Raw genomic sequence first — 23,053 nt, forward strand, 5'->3', positions numbered from 1 at the left:
TGCCAGAGACGCAGCAGGCATACAACCAGTGACCAAACACACTGACTTTTCAAGTGTCCTGATTTTTTTCAAGTACACAAATATATGTATTGAATTCATCAGTAGAGGAAATAAAATACAACATAAACTAGTTCAACCCTGTATTTTTCTCACATTTTGCCATAGCAGCAGGTGTTTTTTTCTGTTGATGGAATCTATGGTTTTTACCACTGTGTACCTCAGCTACTCTTTTTTTAGGTTTATCAGCTTCACCCTTCAAATCTAAAAATAAGGTACTATTTAAGATTTCAGTTTTCTGATACTATGAAAAGCTATTTCTTTTCTTATTCAACTACTGTTTAATGAGGAATTATAAATATCTCATCCTCTTACAAATAAAACACAATTCCTGAGGACTTCTGGGCAAAAATTACTTACAGATGATAGTTTTATAAGTAATTCATAAACTTCCATGTTCCTGTAACCCCAAATTTTCTTACTCCTGAATGACATATTTCTCTACAACTAAGCCATCAGAGATGGCTTTGCCATAAGCAAAGAAAAAAACACCTGAAAACCAACAAAAAAGCCAAAATTCATTACTGTTTAATTTCATTGACTATTTAATTTCATGACCATTTTCTCCTCTTTGCAAGAAAACCTGAAACCCTAATAATTATTTCATGTTTAGTTTTTCAATGCCATTCATGCTATAAATACCTTTCTCAAATCCCTGAAGGCAATTCTGTACAAGTTTAGAGAAGGTAAAAAAAAATGGTTTGTGTTGGAAAGGAACCTTTAAAAGTTGTCTAGTCCAGTCCCACCCTGGCACTGATCAGGGACATCTTCAACTACATCACGTTGCTCAGAGTCCCCATTTGACCTGATCTTGAATAAAATGAAGACCAAAATTTGCTCTAAAATCTTAGTGGTTTTGAGACCAAACAACGCTACTCAATTAATGAGACCCTTTCAGTGTAGTAGAAACCATACATGCAAGAACTGTAACGCTTTTGTAGAAACCAGACTGAAATTCACCAATGACATTTCAAAGAACAGCAGTGAGAAACCACTTTTCATTTTAAAATGGTCCACAACCTTCAGTTCCACTTCTTAATTATTCAATAATTTGAGAAGGAAGAAAGAAGCAGAATTTGTGGCTACTGAATTCTGGCATGACATTTCCTGCTATTTTCTAGAGGAAATGCCACTTCACATTCTTCATACAACCTCTGTAATGTTGATATTATCATCTGCTCCAAGTACCATTGGAAACTGCTGGGGAATTCTCATATCTACTTTGCTTTTCAAATGCAAACATCCAAATTACAATTCTATTGCATTATTATGTACGTGGGTCTCCCTAGACATCTGTGCACTTGCGAGACTGAGGGCAACAGTCAGACATTATTGATCTCTGTGATACAAACAGAAATTTGCCCGTTCAAGTAAGAAATTATTCTCAACTAAATCACTTATTCAATTTCCAAACAAGCTAATGGCTGATTAAGTAGAATAAATGACAGAAAATACAGTGGGAAGTCTCAGGAGAAAGAGGAAAAACAATACTCAGTGTGATCAAGGTACACACTAATTGTACCAACAAGTGAAAACAAAAATTGAAACAGAGAGACATATCTACCAGCTTATTAAAAGCTGAAAGAGTTCGAACACCAGCTTGCTTATAAAGAATGGAAACAAACCAAATTCTATAGACACTACCACCTCATTCTAATTTCAAGCATAAAACACCACCTAAAAGTAGATACAATTAGGAGTCACTTTAATTTATCTGGCTTAAAATTTCTTTCCAAGTTTCACAGTGCAGGAGTAAATATACCATTAACTCAGCACATAGTCAGATTAGAGTACTACAGATATTTTTCCATAAAAAAGAAACTGCTTGCATAGCTATCACTGATACTTCCTCCCTCAGTGTAATTGTTTGTTTGTTTGTTTTTGTTTGTTTGCTTTGCTCTTGGGAAATGTGCTTCTTCCTTTAGGTGGCATTGTCTTTCAGGTTTTCCAATTCAGTATTTCCTAGAACCTGGTGGAAGAGCGCAGATGTGTATTTTTAACAGATAATACAGGCACAAACCGCTGATCTTATAAAAGACACAAGCAGGGACCTCTGTAATCACAATGTCTTACAGCTTCTTCTGCAAAAGATTTACAGGCTATTTCTTCTGCAAACGTTCTCATGTTTCCTCTCCTTGTCTGAGGTCTCTGACACTCAGGAGTCAGCCATCGGGCTCCAGAAATGCCTCGTGTTTCAAGAGCTTCTGTTCAAGTTTTATACTGAGATAGCTTTAAAGAAACAACCAACCAACATATCATCTTTTCCTCATTTCTGTACTTCAGGAAAATATGGTTGCTGGCCAAAACAACCCACATGGTGAGGCTCAACGCCAAGGCAGCAATAACTACCATCACACTGAGAACACATGGGAATTCCTGAGGCAGCTGTAGTAGGGAAGAAGGGGAATGCTTGAACTCTTGAGTTCAGCAATTCATTACCTCTCCTGGAAGACATCAGGAGAAGACAGACATGAAACATGGGTCACCTAGAAAGGTTACACACCATCACAGTTATCCTTGCATTTTGTGGATATTCAGTACAGTACAGTCTGTAAGCAGGACTGAATATCTCAGCAGAGCTGAATGAAGCAAAATGGTTTTCCTGTGAAAAATTCACCATTTCCTAACTTCTGAGGATTTTAAAGACTAGAATGAAAATGCCTAAACACCACTTTCCAGATATTATGAAACTTCCAAAAGATTGCAGTGTTCTATTCATCAACCATTAAACAAAAGCCTACTGCCTGAATGGAACACGGGATGGGTTCAGCTGTCATCAATGTAGAGCTTTCTTTCAATATAAACCTACCTCTTTGATAAGGAGCAGACTCTCCAATTAAACACCAAGTGTTGCACTGCCACGGTACTGACGCACTTGAGATGGCAAAGTGGTCTGCTGGAGCTAAAGTGTGGGAGAAACAACCTGAGCAAGTGGGCCAGGATTAGAAACCAGAATTTCTGAGAAGCTCATGACAGAACTGAAGGCATAAAAAAGCTTCTGCAGAGTCCTTAAAACAGACTTTTGATCCAGCTACCCAGGTTGCTCAGTAGCCAATCCCTGAATAGAAGTCTCAGGAAGATACAGGTCTTGGATCCATGATTGGTCTTACCAGTTCCAGCTGAACCTTCCTCTAGCAAAAACTTGAATCCACAACCATTTTCTCTTGGATACCAATTTTTGAGGATAGGATGGGTGGAGGAGAAGGATTAAAAATTCTAGATCAAATACATACAAGGGAGACTTCTGTATCAGCAGAAGTTGTTTAAGAGAGGTTACTGGTACAGGGGAGGGGAAAATGACAAAAAAGTTACACTTGCTGGAAAATCATGACTGTCCTCTGAAGAAAGTTGAAGGGATCCAAGTGGTGAATGCTGTATGGAACACTAAAACATTTTCATGAAATGAAGGTCTTCCAAAGACAGGAAGACCTCAGAAAATCTAGACAAAAGTGAGACACACAAGGACCGACATAGAGAAGATCTGAAACAACCAAAAAGCTAAGAAGAATGAACAGAACAGGTGCACAATACCCTTCATACTAAATGGGATAGCTGCAAAGTTAAGCAGGGACTCAGAGGCCACCTCTACAGATGCTGCCAGAATAAAAACATTATCCAACTACCTGTGTATGGGTGCTCTCAAATACAATGCAAATATATTTGATAATAGCTTAAAAGGGAACTTACAACAGTAAACTTCCCAGTTACAATTCTGGTGACTGCCACAGAATGAGATGAAAAGAAATATCATATGTGATATGTGAAATATCTTTGCTGATTTATGTGTTGCTGGCACTAGGTTGCCTAGACACTGGTGTAACATGAAATACACAACACTGCTAATGCTGTGACAGGTTGTGGACACAATATATGATACAATAACAACATGTCCAAGTGCCATAAAAGCAGATAAAGTAAAGTCAAAGCAATTTCTTATGGAACAAAGTCATCTAGAAGGATTAAAGGTCATGGAATCATAGAACAGCTGCCATGTGTAGGGAGAACTTCCACTAGACCAGGCTGCTCAAAGCCCCATCCAAGATGGCCTTGAACACTTCCAGGGAAGGGACATCTACTTGTTCTCTGGGAAACTAGTTCCAGTGTTTTACCACCCTGATGGTGAAAAATTTCTTCCTAATATCCAACTTGAATCTACCCTCTTTCAGTTTAAAACCATTATCCCTTGCCCTATCACTACACTAATACTACATAAATTTAAATGCTCTCTAAAGAGATGTGATTTTTGCATAATCATCTGCCACAGGACCCTTGTTTCAATTCGCTTACATGAAAAGACAGCATGTCTTTTAATGTGTCTATAGGTTTTCTGAAAAGTACAGGTGAAACTGCTAATGGTGAATTTCTCAAGTGATATCTCTATTGTGTTCAAGACAACATAAGTTTTTATTAGAAACAAAAGATTAAAAGTAATAAAATAGGTAATTTCTTCCTTTGAAACCAAAACCAATTCAGCAATGGTAAACACAAATTTTAAAGCTAGATTGCTAATCTAGATTGCTACTTAGCCTTAACGCCTTTAGAACTGATAAATAATGCACATTCACGTTAAAAATATTTTAGTACAGGACAGATAAAAAAGAGCATTCTCTTAAGAAGATTCTTGAAGTGAAGTACATTTTTGTAGATTTACTCTCCTTCCTACAATGCTATAAATTGAAAGGCAATTAAACATGATAGAAAATTCTATTCTAGCTCTGTTTCAAGTTATATTCCATTTCTATCCAGACATAGCTTAAATAAAACTTATCTAAAAAACTATTTCCTACTAAATCAAGGTATTACTAATTTTCATGAACTGTATAAAAATGAAAATATTTAAAAATTTGGGGTGGGGGAAAGAACTGGGCTGTTTTCTAAGTAAATCTTTAATGCATATATTAATTGTCCCTCTGACCCTCCAATGGGGCTGAGTAGATGATGAAAATGTAAAATAAAATTTGATCATCCAGAGACTTAGCACTTGGGTTTGCTGACCAAGCACACTTTACTTCTTTACCATACTTCAGGCCAAATGGTGGCACTGCCATTCACAGCAGCCCCAGATTGAGACATTTTAGCCACATAGAAGGGAAAAATGACAGGGCAAAGACTATTAAACAAGGAAAAAGGAATTCTATGACTAATTCATTTAAGAATTTTTTCAGAGGTTTTCTTCTAAACAATACAAATATAATCCTACTCCTTCATGCTACTAGAGCCAACTGAGAGGTCTGCATTTGTAATGCCATTCAGCTATCTGTAACTAAGTGATAGTGAAATGGTCCAATTCAAGGTGTCTTCATTTGCTCATCCATCAAGCCCAAGCCTTTTGGGCTCCAATCTTGCAAGACTGCATCTGTGAAAAGCTTTTAATCACTTTTTTGGCATATAAAATTTACCTGCTCCTGCTATGCTTAGCTTACAATTGCTTTATCTACTCCTCATCCCACCACATCATTCTTGAAACTGTTTTTTTTTTTTTAAAGCTAGGATTCAGGCAGAAAATAAAGTACTGGAAATTTTGATAGATAAACATATATCAATTATTCCTGAACTTTTTCAAATTTACAACATATTAAGGATTATGGCATGAACTTTTTTAAGAAGCATGTGAAGCAAACTTACTACTGGGATTTAGTGAACATACTAATCCTGGATGCTTCTCTCCTCTCAGAAGAATTCTACTACATCCTACATTATCAGCAAGATATTCAACCCAGCATGCATATGCTGCAAGAGTTCCTCTCAGGAGCTAAAGGACAATGATGATGACTCACTGAGACTGGGTCCCTCCCGAAATCTGAGGAAGGTGTGGGAAATGTCCTTCAATGGTAAGTAGTTTGGGGAAGGGGATACATTTCCATTTTATAAAGTAAACCCTGTGAGACAATATTAATTAAAAAATCCTAGTTGTTTTTCATTTGTTTGCTTTTTTTAATGCTAGAATCCAATTAAAAAAAAAAAGGACTAGCGACGATGGAAGACAGAAATTGAAAAGGAAGGCACTCTGATGGTCAAGTTTTTAAGGCAAGCTTAGTATCTTCAGAAGACCAAATCAGATTGCAGCAACATTGGTTGCTTCTAGCTATAATTACATCCTTTAATCCTTAATTCAATCCTCTATCAGTTTTCCCACTATTTTTCTCAGAACTGATAACAAGACAACCAGATTTAATTACTTAGGTTTTGTTCTTTTTCATATTGGCACAGTGCTAACATCTCACTGTTCTCAACGGAGTTTTCTTGGTTATCTGGTTTTATTAAAAGACTGACCAAGAATAGCTGAGGGCAGGGGGAGGAGTGAGTGTGTGTGTGTGAAATATCTCTGAGAACAGAGCACTGAATGAATCTTGAAATTACCAAATCTGTAACATGTCCAAGTGATATATAAGATGATAGCACAGAAGCATGGGTATAAAATAGTAGCAAGAAGCAGAGACCTAATAAAGACTAAACTTCCAAATTATTCTGACAACAGTCACAAAGAAAAAAAAAGATAATCCAAAAATATTAGGCGCAAAGCTATCCAAACAGGCCATATAGTAAAAATCTTATGAAACATGCACAAAACTATGTGAGCAATAAAAATATAAGCAGTTTATAATCATTGTCCTGTTCCATTTTTCACAGATAAAAATATAAAACAGATTTTGATAAAGATTTTTACACTTAAAAATAAATTCCTAAAGGAATCTGTAAATTTGAAAAAACTTCATTTACAACAGGAAAAACTGGGAACATTCGAAGAGAAGAGATTCTGTAAAGCTGATATTGACACATTCAACTTTCTAATAGAAGACCACAAACCTACATTAAAAAAACTACAGTAATGTTTTCTGTAAGAGCTCTAATACATTTTTGTTCAACAACCTCCTTGGAAAAGCAAGCATCTTTACCAAGACCAGAGACAGACTGTTCTAAGTTTTCCTAACATAATAGCTGCTTTCCTGTTTTCCAAACATTTAGCTTTCCTAACATAATTGCTGGAAATTTCAGATAAGTGTCTCATAACAGCCTGATGAAAGCTGAAGCAACTGGTATTTTGATGTTGATGCCAAATCAGTATGTTTTGTTCTGTTTGAACCACTGCATTAGAAATCACCGTGACACTAAATGTAACCTCTGAGTGCAAGAACAAGAATTTATGTTTACAAGATGTTTACTATCCCCACTTTTCCCCGGGCATTGCTCAAGGAGTTTTCATTGTTATGAGTACGCATTCAAGAGTTTGCTCACAAAAGAAATGCCTATTTATCATCAGATTTAAGGATCTCCATTTTCCCAGCATATTATGTACAAGGAACACGCCAAGAACAAGAGGTGCAGCAGAAGTCAATCTATTCCTACTGTATGTAATTATCAACTACTTGTTAACCAGCTCAGTGACATGTCATCCGTCCCTAACCAGGGTACTCTCCTCTAATTGCTTTCTGGTTCTGTTTGTATGACACTTTTATTTCAGTGGTAGTAAATGAAACAGACAATCATAATTTCTTCAAAGAGTTCATAGTCTTAAAAACACAATTTCATGAAGTCTGTCTAAAGTCCATGACCTTATAGAACAATGTCTCTGCTTATAATAAATTATTCTCTGCTTTTAATAAATGTACACCAAAAAAAAATACAGTGCCACTTCTTTTGAAATGAATTCTAACAATGAAAAAGAGATGTGATATGCAATTAGGAGATTCTAAACTGAATCTCAGAAAAGGCAATGTTGATATTTCATCATTCATAATATTTTATTAGGAAATTTTGAAATTAGGGAAAACCATCCCGTTTTCCTACCACAGACTCATTCATCCATAAATTGGCACTTTTTTCCCATAATTTTAGCATGCAAGTCTCATAGAGACCCTTCAAATATAAAGAGTGTCTCCTCAAATCTGAGGAAACACTGAACTTGAAGTCAACTGGCCCAATTTTCATGTTCCATGTAACTGCACTTTGTTATTATTTCTTTTCTATTACCCCCATGTCTGTGTTCCTTTATTCCTCCCTTCATATAAAATCTTTACTTACAGCACATAAATGATGACTATGCCACTGTCTTCTTTAAGAAGCACAGTAGTCTATGAAAATCAAAATAACTAAATATATTTCTAGCAGGCACACAACATGTAAAGCTGCTATCAGATTCAGTTCTTCTTCTTTCTTTCTCACCTATTCCATAAAAAAATTTATTATTGCTTTGGCTGATTTAAGGCAATCCAAATAGCAACCCACTTAATAACAATATACATCAACATAGACTGAGCCATGAAATTAAAAAATAATGGAGGAGTACAAGACATCTACAGTTGTTTCTACCTGCCCGCAGACATACTAGGTTATGCTAATTGTGGAGGTATTTTGCAGTTTTATACATCAAGGAGGGCAGAGGTATTAACACAAAACCCCCTTCAGATCCTAAGGCTCTAGGAGCTAAGTACTCCTCTATCCTAGCTCTGACCTCTTGTTAAACTCTGATCCCAGGAATGTGCAACGACTGATTTCAAAGAGGTTTCAGGAATCCACAATTATCTAGTAATTCACATGCTGTAAGCCTGCTTGTACAGTTGGGACCTTTGTTTTGTGCACAGGAGAAGGGAACAGTGCTTTCATCACTGACAAGGACACTTCAGTCACCGGTTGGCGCTCAGCAAACCGACTTTATTTTTAAACATTCTCAACAAATTAAAAAGATTCTTTCAAGAACGTGCTTGCTCTAGGTATTCTATTTAAGATCAGTTCACACACGTGTCCTAGAAATAGAAGATATTTCAAACTGGTGATTTTTCTGAAGTAAATAAAGATTTATTTTCTTGGTAATCTGTATTTCCTGATAGAAGGAACATTGAAATTATCACTGACAAAGAATGAAGTGGGTATTTTTCATTTTCTTCACCCAAGCACTTGCAAACCACAAGTTATATTAGACTGCATAAAAATAGAACATAATTTTACTTTTGTGAAACAAAAATAATTCAGGTTATATATCACTTTTTAATCCAACAAGCTGAAACAAATCTAGAAGTAAAACTGTACCATTACTCTTTCTAATGTATCAATGTTATTAAATGTTAATCTAAACTCTAAATTTATGAAATATTAATCTGTGACTGCTTCTTTCACTTTATAATCTATCTTTCTGAATACAGTCCTTAGCAGCATTTTATTCTAGTTGTCTTGAACATGCTGAATTATATTTGCAACAATGGCAGTATGATGACTGTATAAAATCTGCAGACTCCTGCACAGTCCCAACTAGCCAGGTCAGCTCTGAACTAATACATCATTGCAGTTCCTAGGAATTTTACAGAAAATATGACACAGAATAAAGGGAGTATACTGAGAAGATGCCACAGTAAATGTGCACCCAAAGGGTACCCAAAAGAGAACAACCTTGATTATGCCATCCTTGACTTTCTGAATTCTTTGCAACTTTTTTACTATTTATGCAAGGGGCTGAGAATATGACAACATTCTATGGCTGCAATGACCTTCCACTAAGTAAGCCAACCAGCGACATCTACAAGGAAAATTTTCTTTTTGGTGTAAAATCTTTTCATTCATGTTAATTTTTGCTTGAATATGTACTTATTTGGCATATGCATGAATTTGCTTGAATATGTATTTATTTGGCATATGCATGAATCAGGTTTTGGGAAATTTGTTGTAAAAACACCAACTCAAATAGCATTGCATAATTGTGGAACAAAACCAACTTTAAAACTGTCTTATTTTTTTTAATCACAGTAAGTTATACCTGCTTGAACAACAACAGAAGTTAAAATGTAAGTAAGTACTTGAAATGTCTGTTCCCCTACAATTCCAGAGAGTTCCATCTTTCACTTTTTAAAGCAGTCATGCAAAAAATTAGACTTTTTCTTCTCCTTTAACTAGATGAGTTTTTCTAGCATGTCTTTTGTCATCTCCATCACTTAACTCCTTACCATCAAACACCTTCAAAAGTTAACTTTTGCAAAATTAATTGAATTAATTGAAAGCCAATCTAGAGACATGAACTCCTCAAATAATGTCAGCAGAAACCAATTTCATGCATCTGTCCTGTGAAGACCTTTTCTCTGCTTTGAAAATACAAGATTCTGCATTTCCACCAGACTGATATAACCTACTTCATGTAGGTTATATTCATATTCAGTATCAGCATTTATTTTCACAGAAGTACACATTATTATCCTGTATTTACAGTGCTTGAATTGTCGAGAACAAGTTAGAAATGACTGAGCCATTGAGACACCAACCTTGTGGGCAGGGTGCAGCAGCCATCGGCCGTCAGCCTGACTTGGGTTTCATAGCTATCCAGGGGACAAACAACTTGCTGAACAGGAGGGCACTCGACTGTGCTGCAATCCACACTGAACACTACGGAGGAAGGGAAGAAGAACATTTCTTTTACTCAGGCTTTGGAAGCTTTCTGCAAATTACTTCCTCATAAGCAACCACTTATGCATCAGCTTTTAAGTCACAAAAATTATCCAATGAATGTGTGCTTGCTAGGTAGCATGACAAAAAGCCTCCCTTTCTCTTTAAGATTCTACTTTTTAAAATTATTAGGAAGCAACTGAACTGATAATGGTTAATAAAAAAAATTACAGAAGTTAGACAGGCAACCTTACACAATCATTAAAAATGTGAATATTATTTTAATAGAAGTACCCTTGTTATGGAAGAATATATATTCCCTACAGTTTTTAAAACAGTAAACAATTCATTGTTCAATATTTAACTAATTAAAGTCTGTTTAAACAGCAAAATACTTGGGTTATAGGAAAAAAAAGGAGATACACTATAGATATATCTGTGCATATTTAATGTACATTTTTAAAGACTATTTTATTAGGTTGTCTTGTTTGTATATTTATATATGGCAAAAATGAAATTCAAGTTAACAAATCTTTCTGCATTAGTAAGATGAAGAATTCTACTTAACAAGAAAGACCGACTGACAGTTTTTAGAAAGCAACAAATGTCTAGAAATCCAAAAGAAAAAAAACCCAAACCAGGCTAAATATATATTTAATGTTCTAAGTTATACTCAGGAAATCTAAAACACATTTTGCTCTTATTTGGTCCTAAGTCTTCCATGTAACAAACATTACCAGCTCAGGTAATGTGTATCTTCTATGCCTTTTCATAATTATACTTAGAAAGTGCAGAATAAAACACAGTTCCCTCTCCAAGAAATGAGCTACTTTCTGACTGACCACGAAGGATGAACAGAATATTATCAGACTGCAAATTATGCAGCACAATATCCCTGATTACTGATTAAACTTCACTGCAATATTGACACTATCACAGCAGCTTACAGAACTACTAAAGCAGCTTGACAATGCTACCCACATTTTTTGCAAGAGCTCATAACCTTCAAAGGACTATTTTTCCTCTTTTGATCCTACATTTTCCAAGCTTGATCCTCAGTGGTACACAGCAATAACTGACTCTGTCATCATGAGACATCAGTCTCAGAATCACATCTGCACTTCCTATCTCCACTGCAGTGGTTACAGTGTGATAGTACATGGCTCATTAACACTGAAAAGCAGCCCAGACTGTCTTTTTTAATCAAGTACAAACTTCAAAAACATTACAACCAAACCCCAAGTTAAGACTACTCAAAGTTTTTCTCTTTATCATTACATTATTAGATTAATCATAAAGCAGCCACAGTAGGACAGCACCTCTTAGCGGCTCCCAAGCCAGTCCATGTAGATCTGGCTTCCCAGGATTATGCCCAGGTGGCTTTTCACTATCTCCATGGATGGAGAATCCACTATCTCTCTGGGAAAACTGTGTCGGTGCCCAGCCACCCTCATTGTGAAAAAGTGCTTCCTGATGTTCAGAGGGAACCTCCTGTGCTTCTATTTGTATCTCTTGCATCCCTGGTCCTATGACTGGCACCACTGAAAAGAACCTGGCTCTGCTTTTACACCCCCTTCAGGTGTATTGACGAGATCTTCCCTGAGCCTTCTCTTCTCCAGGTGGAACAGTCCCATCTCTCTCACAGCTGCCTCACGGGAAAGAGATGAAGACTGATAAGAAATGAAAAATATTTGAAAAAGGAAAAAAAGTTCCTACTTTCTTTCAGATTTGAACAGGTTTCTCAAACTGGAAAAAGTATTGACAGAAACTTATAGATAAGCTGAAAATATTCTGAAGTTACAGAACAACCTGTAATTGGATTTTTCATTTCTTTAAAAGGTATCTCCTGATTAGCTGCACTACTGTCCTGAAAAATAAGACTGCAAACATTTGCCACTGACCGTTTAATTTTCTTTTCACATCTTACTGTGACTCCAATAATTAATGTATACATTTCATGAACAGTGTATTGTTATATATAATAACAGCTGTTATTATATATCTTATTCTAAACTCTTTTTTTGTCTCTCATAGAAACTTTAAGCTTTAAATACAATTTGACAAATCTGTCTTCTAGAACTCATGAGTTCCAGTTTCCTATCAGTGAAGATTCATCCAATCAACCTTTGCTCACAAGCCTTCAAGAATTCTCATATACACTGAATTTGTATATAGAAGCATCTGAGAGCACTTTTCTACAAGAAGGTAGCAGAAACCCTGCCATGGTTGCAGACCTTGACATATCTGCAGTCATGCTACCTCCTTTGTAGACAACAAAACCAAAGGTTTTGAAACTGCTAATGAAACCAGGTGAATAAAACTTTCTAGTAGAATAAGTTATCAAAGTATACTAAGTGTGTTATGTTCCACCTGACATATTTCAACTAATAAAATGGCTGGCTCTTCAACTAATACAATGTACAGTTTAGGGCAAGATCTAAATAAATACCTATGTATCTAATGGTGAAGGACCAAGTCAGTATTTGCATTTCTGATGAAACAGTGGCTCAGCACAGGCTAAAGCTTCAAAAGTTGCAAATTTCTGAGGGTTCAGTACAAGGATACACAGTCTGCTTTTACATGGCAGTCACATTGTCTGCCATGGGAGAAGTAGAAAGGAAGTATCTCCCCATGACAAGGCTTTATCCTTTTTACATTCCATGAAACTCAGTACATATTACATACAACCACAGCATTCCTGGATCTTCAATGCAGCTATATCACTGCCTGAACCACTTTCTTAAATGCCTTATACCAGGTATTTCCCAATATGGATCTCCACATTTGCTGATTTTTTTCCCCTTCCCTCAACTTCACTGCCAACTTAAAAGCCATTTCTCCAGCTTCATTAGAAAGGTATCTGTAATTCTTCCTCACTCTTTTTGTCTAATCCTTTCCCACTCCTATCTCAAGTTCTGTCAACATAAGCTTTCAACAAATCCTTCAATAAAACAATGTAAGTACTATCCTGTAAGTAACAGAGGACAAAAGAAAAACATTATAGAATTCTATTTCTCTAAGCTCTGTATAAACACTTGACTTTGCCAACCCTTGTCCTTAGTGCAAGGCTGTATAAGCTCCAGATCTGATTTTCAATGCTGAAGCTGGATCATGGTGGAGCACAAGCTCCTTCCCTGTGCATCATTACACGGGACCTACTAAATCATGCTGCTGGTCTTGGACTTTCCATCAAACCTGACTGCACAGAATTCCCCAAAGAAATAAGGCAAACAATAAAATTTTCTTTACAATTGTGTTGAAACCAGTATTTGGTAGAGGAAAAAAAAGAGTAATTTTCAGGCCATGCTGGAGATGAGTGAATGAAAGCTCTGCCAAAAAGACTTCTGAAAAAATGACAGATGAGTAGTCTCTTCAACACAGGTTATGTCTATCAAGACAGACATTTCCCAATGCTTTCCCAAAGATGTCAGAAACTAAAAGATGACACTCCATTGCACCATATGCAACAACAAAAGTTATCAAAAAAGGTAACACAAACATCTGTTGGACAACTGCCAAAGTAAACTATTTACCTTGTTTTATTCAGAAGTGACAGCTAGAGTTCCTATCAACACTTCAGCAAAATACGTTTTAATTTAGATTTTAACTTAATCATATTTATAAAAACAAACATGATTTTAAAAATGTCCTCGTTCATAGTTCATATTCATAGCAAATACACTCCCACAAATCTTGTTTTGGGTTATTTTTATTTTTGCTGTAAACACATTATGCAGTTCCATTTGAGATTGCTCATTCAAACTCTCTCTAAGAAAAAAAAATTGAAAATACATTTTGAGATATGTAATCCTCAGCTTAAAACTAAATTCAATACACATTGACTAAATTCCCTACTTGTGAATGGACAGTTACACACATCTTGTAGGAATAAAAGAGGTGTCTTATGGAACTAAACCACGGTTATCTCATCTCTGAGCTTTGCAACCACAGTAAAACAATGAGCATGACACACTTGTTCTCAGAAGGTGCTACAACTGTGGTGATATACTTGGTGAAGGAACAGGTAAGAACATTTAAAGCAAATTAATCTGGAGGTTAATAGACATGTGTGACTAAGCTACAAAGTTTCTTCGGTATTCACTTTAACTAAAAAACACCTTCAATTATATTCCTAAAGTAAAAGGGGCAGAAGAGGAAGTGGACCTCAAAATGAATTATTTTATATTTATTCTAATATTTAGTGTTGAGGAAACACTTTATTTTCCTTTCAGTAACTCTATTGCCAATCACAGCACTTGCACATATGCAGTTCTCAGCAGAAGGTTCCCAACTCAAATGCCAGAGTTAACTACAGAGCAGTGATATTTTTTTAAAGAACAGAAATAAACACAATTTATGCTTTAATTGCACAAGACCTTTATCTTGGCATACAGCAGCATTGCTGTCATAGGAAGTAGTCCTCCCAGCTTAATTTCCACTAGAAAGCCCTTGCTGGTGCAAAACCCCTATTGAGGCTAGTTATACAGACATGGAGGTGCAGGAAGAGTGTTCTGGAAGCATTGCTCACAGAACTAAAGTTTTTAGGTCTGTGGCAAATAATGGAAACATATTTTTCTCTGTTAATGTCACGTTAACTCCATAGATTTGCTGACACATTCAGTAAAACTGATGACAGCAGCCCCACAAGAGTCTCTGCATGAACACCAACCTCCCAGGCCTTATTCTGTTCATTACCCATATTTTTCTAGCAACATGGCATTTCAGTAACAATTCATATAGTTCAGTTCCTCTCTAACTCTTCTTGCCTACAATTCTTCAGGATACCAAGTCAAACTCCAAAGATGCAGGGTTTATTACCAGGTCTCTCAATTTCTAAGCCCCCTTTGCAAAACTCTAAGTTCCCCTTAAATCCCAGTAAGTTTCTTTCCTTCCCCAATCTCTTCAAAGCCTCTGCTCTTCCACCCTCCTAACACACACCTTCATTTTTCCAGTCCCATGTACCTTCACATCTTACAACTCCCTACAGCAAAAAAAAAACCAACAAACTTCTTCAGAAAACAATACAGACAGAGTTACATAAATTCACTAACGTGATAGAAAATCATATTCAATTTGAAGATTCTGTAAAACTAGTGAGTTGAAAACAGCTTTCAAGAAGTAATTTCCATGGGAAAGTCTGGATGGACTTATTTGCCAACTACAAGATGGGAATTCAAATAGTATTTGGGAGGACATGATCAGAAATAAAATTTATTTTGAAAATGATAAATAATCCAAAGTCAGCAAGACAAAATTCATTACAGGCAGAATTGAAGTAGGAAGAAGAAAGCATAATTCCTTATAGGAGGAATTAAAATGTACAAATGTAACGGTTCAGTAGTGGTCATACTACAGAAAGATCCTGGCATCACAGCAGTGCACCAACTAGAAATACCTCTTGTAAAACAGTTACAATCTTATTTAAAGTTTTTCATGAGAAATGGAAGGCAATTATTCTAAAGTTTTTAGTGTTGATGAAGAGTCTCCCAAAATCTTAGTCTGCTTTTGGATACCACATGTTAAAGTGCCGATTAACTGAAAAAAACTTCTAGAAAGGAAACATAACCAGGGAGTAGTAAAGCAAGACCATGTCACAAGAAATTACAGCTACTTCTAGATGAAAGAAGCCCATGGTTGACAAAATGTTCCAGGGCAAAAAATTATAGCAAAAATTTGTTCACCAACTACTCAGGACAGGGTACAAAAAAGTTTGTTTAAATTTCCACACAGATTTGCACTGAATATTAGGGAAATTAGGGAAAAAACATAAAGAGAAACACTAGATAATAGAAAGACTGTACAATCTTCTTTTTTGGAAGATTTAAGAAAATGTTAAACAAGCATAGGAAAGGCACTGTTTAAGCACACTTGAAATATAGCACTGTTTGCATATAATGTTTTGGATTATACTGTTTTATATGCTTGCTTTCACTCCTCTGTTTTGACTATTTATTTTACCAAAGCCCAGATCAAAGAGTGAATTACATCTTCCACTTCACTTGGAATAATAAATCACTAGAAAGGGTGATTTGTGTTCTCATGAAATGGAAGATGAATAAATACTGAAAATGTTGTACCTTTTTTTAGTATGCCCACATAATCCTTTCGCTCTGCAGTTTTTAAGGGCCAGCACTTAATCTAGAGAGATCTTGAAACAGAAATCCTACTTCCCTGTTCATACACAATGTATTCTTACTATGAAAAACCTATGTATAATCTAATCAATATATAAAGCATGTCACTTGCACTAGTGGCATTCACAGAAATGCAGTGTTCTCAATAAGTTACTTTTCTCTTGCTATTCAGTTTAAATTAATGTCTAAAGAAAGAAAAAAGCGAAATTTACCATAATATTTTTATCCTGTGGGTTTTTTTTAATGGGTATTGCCTACATATAATAATTAACTTTCAAGAATAATCAGAAGAATTTAGAAGCTCTATAGGCTTTACTGGATGCAATTGTATAGATTATTTTGCTTGTCAGACAGAAAAAATTAAAAAATGGGAAAAGAAATTGTATCTACTTTTACCTGGCTTGCATTCATAGAGATCACAGCACTCTCCTGGCTTTCCTGATGCCTTAGAAACCAATATATTCAAATAGCCAGGCTGGCAAACCTTCCTCAAGCAGCCTGCAGGATTACACACACAACGGCTTGGGAGTGGGCAGCATTCACCAGGAGGTGCATAGCCTTCAATCAAGATGGAATCTTCTGGACATCGAGGAGAAAACTGGACCTCACAGCGAGCCTTGGAGCAATCAGGTTTCTCTTCTGAAAGGGAGAGAAAAATCATCATGCCATACGTGTCAATAATACATTGAAGTTGTGAAGATAAACTCAGATAAAAGCTCCCTCTCTTCTCCCTGCCCCCAAAACAATAAAAAAGAAAAGGAAACAGTTGCTGCTGAACTGATTAGCAACAATTACCAAATATCCTTTAAAAACTATAGTTATTTGCAAGATGCTAGTGTCTTACAAAATATTTCACAAAATTTCTAATTTGTGAGATGCGAGTGATGGCTGAACCCACACAGTCTCAAGTAGAGCTGTGAACTTACATTTGGCCAGGATGTTATGAAACAACTTGTCATATTATGTCAGCCCTGATGTTCACACCTATTCCTTCAGTTTCCTAAGACCTTCCATTATAAACTGATTTAAATGCTTGATTTATTAACCTGAATTGAGCTCTCACATATTCAAAAAAACAAGTTAAAAGTTCAATAGCTAACAAATTTGAATACTTTGGCAGAAGAGGATTTTTCCTGTACACACTCCCAATGTTCACATTAGAAGTGGTGTTCCACATACTTCAGCAGCTTGAATACTAAGAGATAAGAGGTTTGACTATGGTGATGATGAGGTTTGTTGATGGTCCTTATGCATCCCTTCTAACTCAGGATATTCTATGATTCCTTCACGTACAAGTACTTCATGTTTTTTCTTAAAACCATCAAAGATTACTAACCTAAATGTGTTACTAGATAGCATTATAGCTCTTTTCTTACAGTTAAAAATCCTACTATTTTCATCTATCTTTAAAACAGCCTTGACTAGATATGTTGCCCAGAACTTTAAATAATATTTTTAAAACCAATGGGTTTTTTTCAAACCTACCCTTATGTTTAGGTTCTTATCTGCTTTATTAAACACATTGTTCAGACAGAACATTACTGGTTACAGAGGCTCACTGCAGAGAGCTGTATAAATAATACATAATGTACTAGTCTCAGTATTATATTGATAGTCTGTAGTTTATGCATGTAATAAAAGGCGTGACACTCAAGCTTTTAAAATTATTTTCGTTTTCCACTGCATGCTTACTCAACATGCACAGAGAAGTGATAGAACTGTTGCAGAAGCAGCCCTTAAAGCACATACTCATGATAGGCACTTGATAGACCACTTGTTCTCATGATGACCCTTAAATTCCCACTTTATGTGCCCTAGCATTATGCATCCAGTGACCGTCCAATTTCCATGACTAATAGATAATCCCATCCTCATGCAATCTCTCTCATGAAAACATTTTGGATTATAAGTACTTTAAAAAGTTGACCTGCTCTTTTTCACTTGACTGCATTTACACACATACACGTATCTATATAAGTCCTTAAGGACTGTTCATATAATTCAATATAAATAAAATTTGAGCAATGCAATTGGTCAAATACATTAAAAACTATTTTTGATCAATTTGGCTAACTCTCCAAAAGGCAAGGTTTGTCAGAAATGCACATCTAACTGTTTGAATCCAAACTATTCAGGACTCTAGATGTATCATTTTTGAAAACCAATGCAAAGCCTGCTGCTGGAGTTGGTAAGATCACCCAGCAATGATATGAAAACAAGGACATGTCACTATCAATATGTAAGAAGCATCACAGGCAATAGAAGAGAGAAATTTAAAATAGAGAACCATGACAAGTACTTTTGTATGAAATATTCACTCAGTGTTTTGCAGTTATTTTTGATAGTCTGTTCCATGTTAGAGTGTTGTGCTTAATGGAGTTAAAAGTTACAGACTGTGACAGGACTCATATAAAGCCAGCACCATTTTCAGAGAAAATGATTTAAACATAACCACCACCTCACAAAAGACGTGTTTATGTTTTAATACCAGGTAATATAACACCAGTAGGTATTTATAAACCAAAGGTTTTCTTCTTAATCCAGCATCACTATTACTTTTTTACTTCAGAGTCCCAAAAAATGAACAGAAAAAACCCTACTATAATAACTTCCTATTAATACTCATGTAAATATTGTGTTTCCAAATTACATCTCAAACCATGTACATGTTGAAACATTCCTCTCCCAATACACAAATGCAACTGAGCAACAGGAAAGGCAAACATATTCAACCAAGCTGTATCAAGCAACAGACAATTATCTTTCAGCTTCCCAAACTCTAGCCCCCCAGCATATCAAAATCAGGTTAAGAAAATTTGTACAGACTATGTCACGATTTGTGTCTTGATTAGATACTGTTTTTCTTTATTGAAAGCAGCTACTGACTAAAACAATGTGTGGTCAGCAGTATATTAAATGTTTCCTTGAACATCATCTTTATCTAAAACATGAAAAAGCAGCAGCTCCAGGTGCAGCATTCCTACTTGTTAGTTAAATCATTAATCAGCTAGCATCATGCTAGTGTAACTGCTCTCCAAGTCCAGAATTCACTGCAATGGAAGAAGATGGGAGTTCTGTTTTACTGCATTTCAGTAAAAGCTGATGTTGGCTCCTCATTTTGACACCAAGTTTGGATAAAAGACATTATTTCTAAGTAACCATTCAGAAAAGTTTCAAGGTTTTTCCTCTTGCTATCTCAGCAAATGACAAAATCTTCTCTGTCCACCAAGATCCATTACACTAAACTAGTTCTACCTTTTCCTTACTTCGTCGAGGAAGGCATCGAAATTTAATCTGTTCTCAAAATAAATTATAAACATTAATACAGCCATAAATGTCATTACTTTAGCAGAATTCCTGATTTAATTCCAATATATACAGCTATTTAAGATTTCATCAAACAAGAACTGTTTAATAGCTCTTTTTTCCTTTATTAACCAACATTTCTACCCGTTATAAAAGGAACATTAAAAAAAACTCATGTAAGAACAAAATAATTAAAAATACACCAACAGCCTCAAAAGACAGGTAGCAGGGTAATGCCAAGCTGTATTCCACAAGAAAACCCTGTGAAATCACTCAGCAGTGCTACTTCTGCTACTTTGCCCCTTTTACATACCAGACAGAGTGTTTCAAAGCAGCAGACCAAAGGAGATTCACAAGAGCCTACTGCCTCTCTGTCAAACAGACACATACACCACAAAGCACCAACTTGTCCCCTGGATGTTTTAAGCTACTGCCTATTACACAAATCAGGTTCATCCTGACCAACATCTTCACAGTTAAACAATGCATCAGGACTTAAATTCCATTTTGATAATAAATAGAATATAAACAAATAATATTATGTGTGTCCAGAAACAGGAGAACTTCATTTTTCAAAGCACCGCAGTGAACCAAAAAAATTAGGCTTTTGAGGAAAGGGAGAACTATACATGGGATTATATATATGACTTACTATGAAACAAATTAGTACAGCAAATATATACATATTCCTGAATAATAAGGCATTTAAACAGATTACATAAGATATATGTGTCACATTGTTCACACACAAAGTGCAAATTCCTTCGCCAGAGGAATTTCATACAACTCTCCATACAGCCTGTGGAGACAGTAAAATTGCTATAACATAGAACTCAATCTCATTTCAATACATCCTTTAAAAAGATATCCCGACCATTAATAAAGAGAACAATCACTTTTCAGGGATGCATTCTGATAAAAGTTTGAACTGATAACCCACAACTCACTAAGAAAAACATAGTTGGCTGCAAGTGCTGCCTTTATGTTCAAAAAAGCAGTATTTCAAATAGCAACACAAAGAACAGAAAATATTGGTTGATTTTCTGATGAGGTTTCTCTGTGGGACACATTCTCTTTATAGCCTTTCATCAAACACGACCAAAGCTGGAAGTGTTCTGGTATCCCTGACATCCCAGCAGCCTGAGCCAAGAAAGAATCTCTACAGAAATAAAGGAAGAGTCTGGATCAATCAAGCTTTTGCAAACTATCTATTCTGAGACAGACAATTTTCTTAAGAAATTCAGAAATGTAGCTAGAAAGACAACATTCTTAATAAACTGAACACAATCTAGACAGGAAAACTAACATTTTGATGAATTCCAGATAAGACTTCTAGTCTTGGAAACAAACCTAGTAACTACTCTAAAAGGCAGCTCTAAAGATCATTTCAAATAAAGTTCTTCAGTTCACCAGTGACAGGGTTATTTCTAGATATAAATTACTACTGGCAGATGTTTTTCATTTCAAGACAAACTTTACTTTCTGTAGATCTGAAGGTTCAGGCTTACTTTTACTTTGTTAATAGCCTGCAAGAAGAACTTGCTGTTATTGAGCACATGAGAGAGTACACCCTAAAATTATTAAGTATAACCTGAGTTACAATGTATAACTGAAAAATAACAGTTAAATAAGATACAATGCACAGTGTGCTTTATTATTAAAACAGGGATCATTCACTTAAAAAGTTAGGATGTCTCAAAAAAATTTCTCACTTTCATCTCAGAAGTGCACAGGGAAGTTGAGCATCTCAGAAGCTGAGGCATAACATTCAAACTGAGTTTTCATTGCAACCACAGCATACTTGTTATAAAGTGCATGAGGAGGAGGAGAACAACCTTCAAAGAATATAATAATAACAAGAAACCAAGATATGGATATGGGTTTTTTTCTTTCCATTAACTCTAGAAAGTGTCTATCATAAAGCCACAGCCATAAACCCAGAACTTTGTCACAAAGCTTTTCCATATCAAAGACTACAATGTATTTTTAAAATTATACTTCCCATGACTGTAAAAAGTTATTAGGGGAAAGTGGAGGTAAAATAGCAAGTTACTGAAGCACTCATGTTGCAACCAATGCTTTCTTTGAGAGAAGGCAGCTTCTTTGCCTTCCCGAAAGGTTTATGCAATACTCAAACTGGGTACTAGTTAGATATGTTTCCTTAAGACAGTCACTGAATATAGGAAGTGTAGATCTCAGGCATTTTCCATTTCTTTTGTTGAAGTAGACCAGTTGTAACAAGAACCAACCAAGCCAAACCACCCCGCAACCCTCCTCATCTTTGTTAATACCAAAGCAGCATGGAAATAAAAATAGTTCCTTAAAAAAAATTAAACACTTTGCTTTCACCTCTGTATCAAATTCTTTTCCTTCATTATGTCTGCATGCTCTGCTTTGACACGCAGAGAAAGTACATGCCAAGTTTATTTAATGAGAAAAGCAGAGCAGTTAAAACATTGGTTAGAACAGTGAAAGGATGTTAGGGTATAATCTGGTGTGGGAGAAACAGAGAAGAAAATCCCTGATAGGGATGGGAGGGTCTTCTCATTCTTCAGGTGAAACAGAACAGATCCATGCTTCTCAGGAAACCATTTCAGGGAGGATTTTTTATCATTTTGTCAGAACTCCATGTGATGCTGTTACTCAGTCACCATAGAAACAAGGGCAGAATGTTTTATTGAAGGAGATGGCTCAAGAGAAATTGGTACTTCTCAGGTCCAAATGTTTCCATTGAGATATTTAAATGGTTCTACAGTTGATTCTTTAAAGTCAAATTTTTAATACATATGCATATGGATATACACAGAGATGGAGGGAATAATTTTTTTTCTGTTAGGTCCATACAAAGAACACAGAATAAGAAGCACTTTGAAATAGCAAGCTTCATATCTCATTTTTCTGAGCAGTTCAGAAGAGGATATGGTTTATAAAGATGAACATTTCGCATGACTAAACAAAGCAATGCACTACAGTTGGCACACGTACTTTGAAGGCATGTGTTCAGCCTTGCATTTTTGTTTCACTGTAAACTATTTTTGTGAAATCCAGGCTAAAACACAGTCACTTTTATTGTACAGTCTTACAGTCATCATTGAGATGACTATTCCAAACAATAGACATACTGTACTGTTATACAGTGGCAGGAAGGAAATATTAAAAGGATTAGGGATAAACAAGAAAAATGATTA

At 35.7% G+C, this 23,053-nt stretch overlaps 1 protein-coding gene across 2 annotated transcripts in view; it reads right to left on the reverse strand.

Annotated features, from left to right (window-relative positions):
• The window catches only part of CRIM1 (cysteine rich transmembrane BMP regulator 1), a 175,778-nt gene that overhangs the window by 76,640 nt on the left and 76,085 nt on the right, over positions 1–23,053 (reverse strand). For both annotated transcript variants that reach the window (XM_054629706.2, XM_077175737.1), the window contains 2 exons: positions 16,956–17,198; positions 10,305–10,425 (listed from right to left, as the gene is read on the reverse strand). In XM_054629706.2, coding sequence (XP_054485681.2) covers positions 10,305–10,425; positions 16,956–17,198 — 364 coding nt within the window. The remainder of the gene's footprint in view (positions 1–10,304; positions 10,426–16,955; positions 17,199–23,053) is intronic.

Source organism: Agelaius phoeniceus, chromosome 3 (assembly GCF_051311805.1).
Source record: "Agelaius phoeniceus isolate bAgePho1 chromosome 3, bAgePho1.hap1, whole genome shotgun sequence".
Taxonomy (NCBI): Eukaryota; Metazoa; Chordata; class Aves; order Passeriformes; family Icteridae; genus Agelaius; species Agelaius phoeniceus.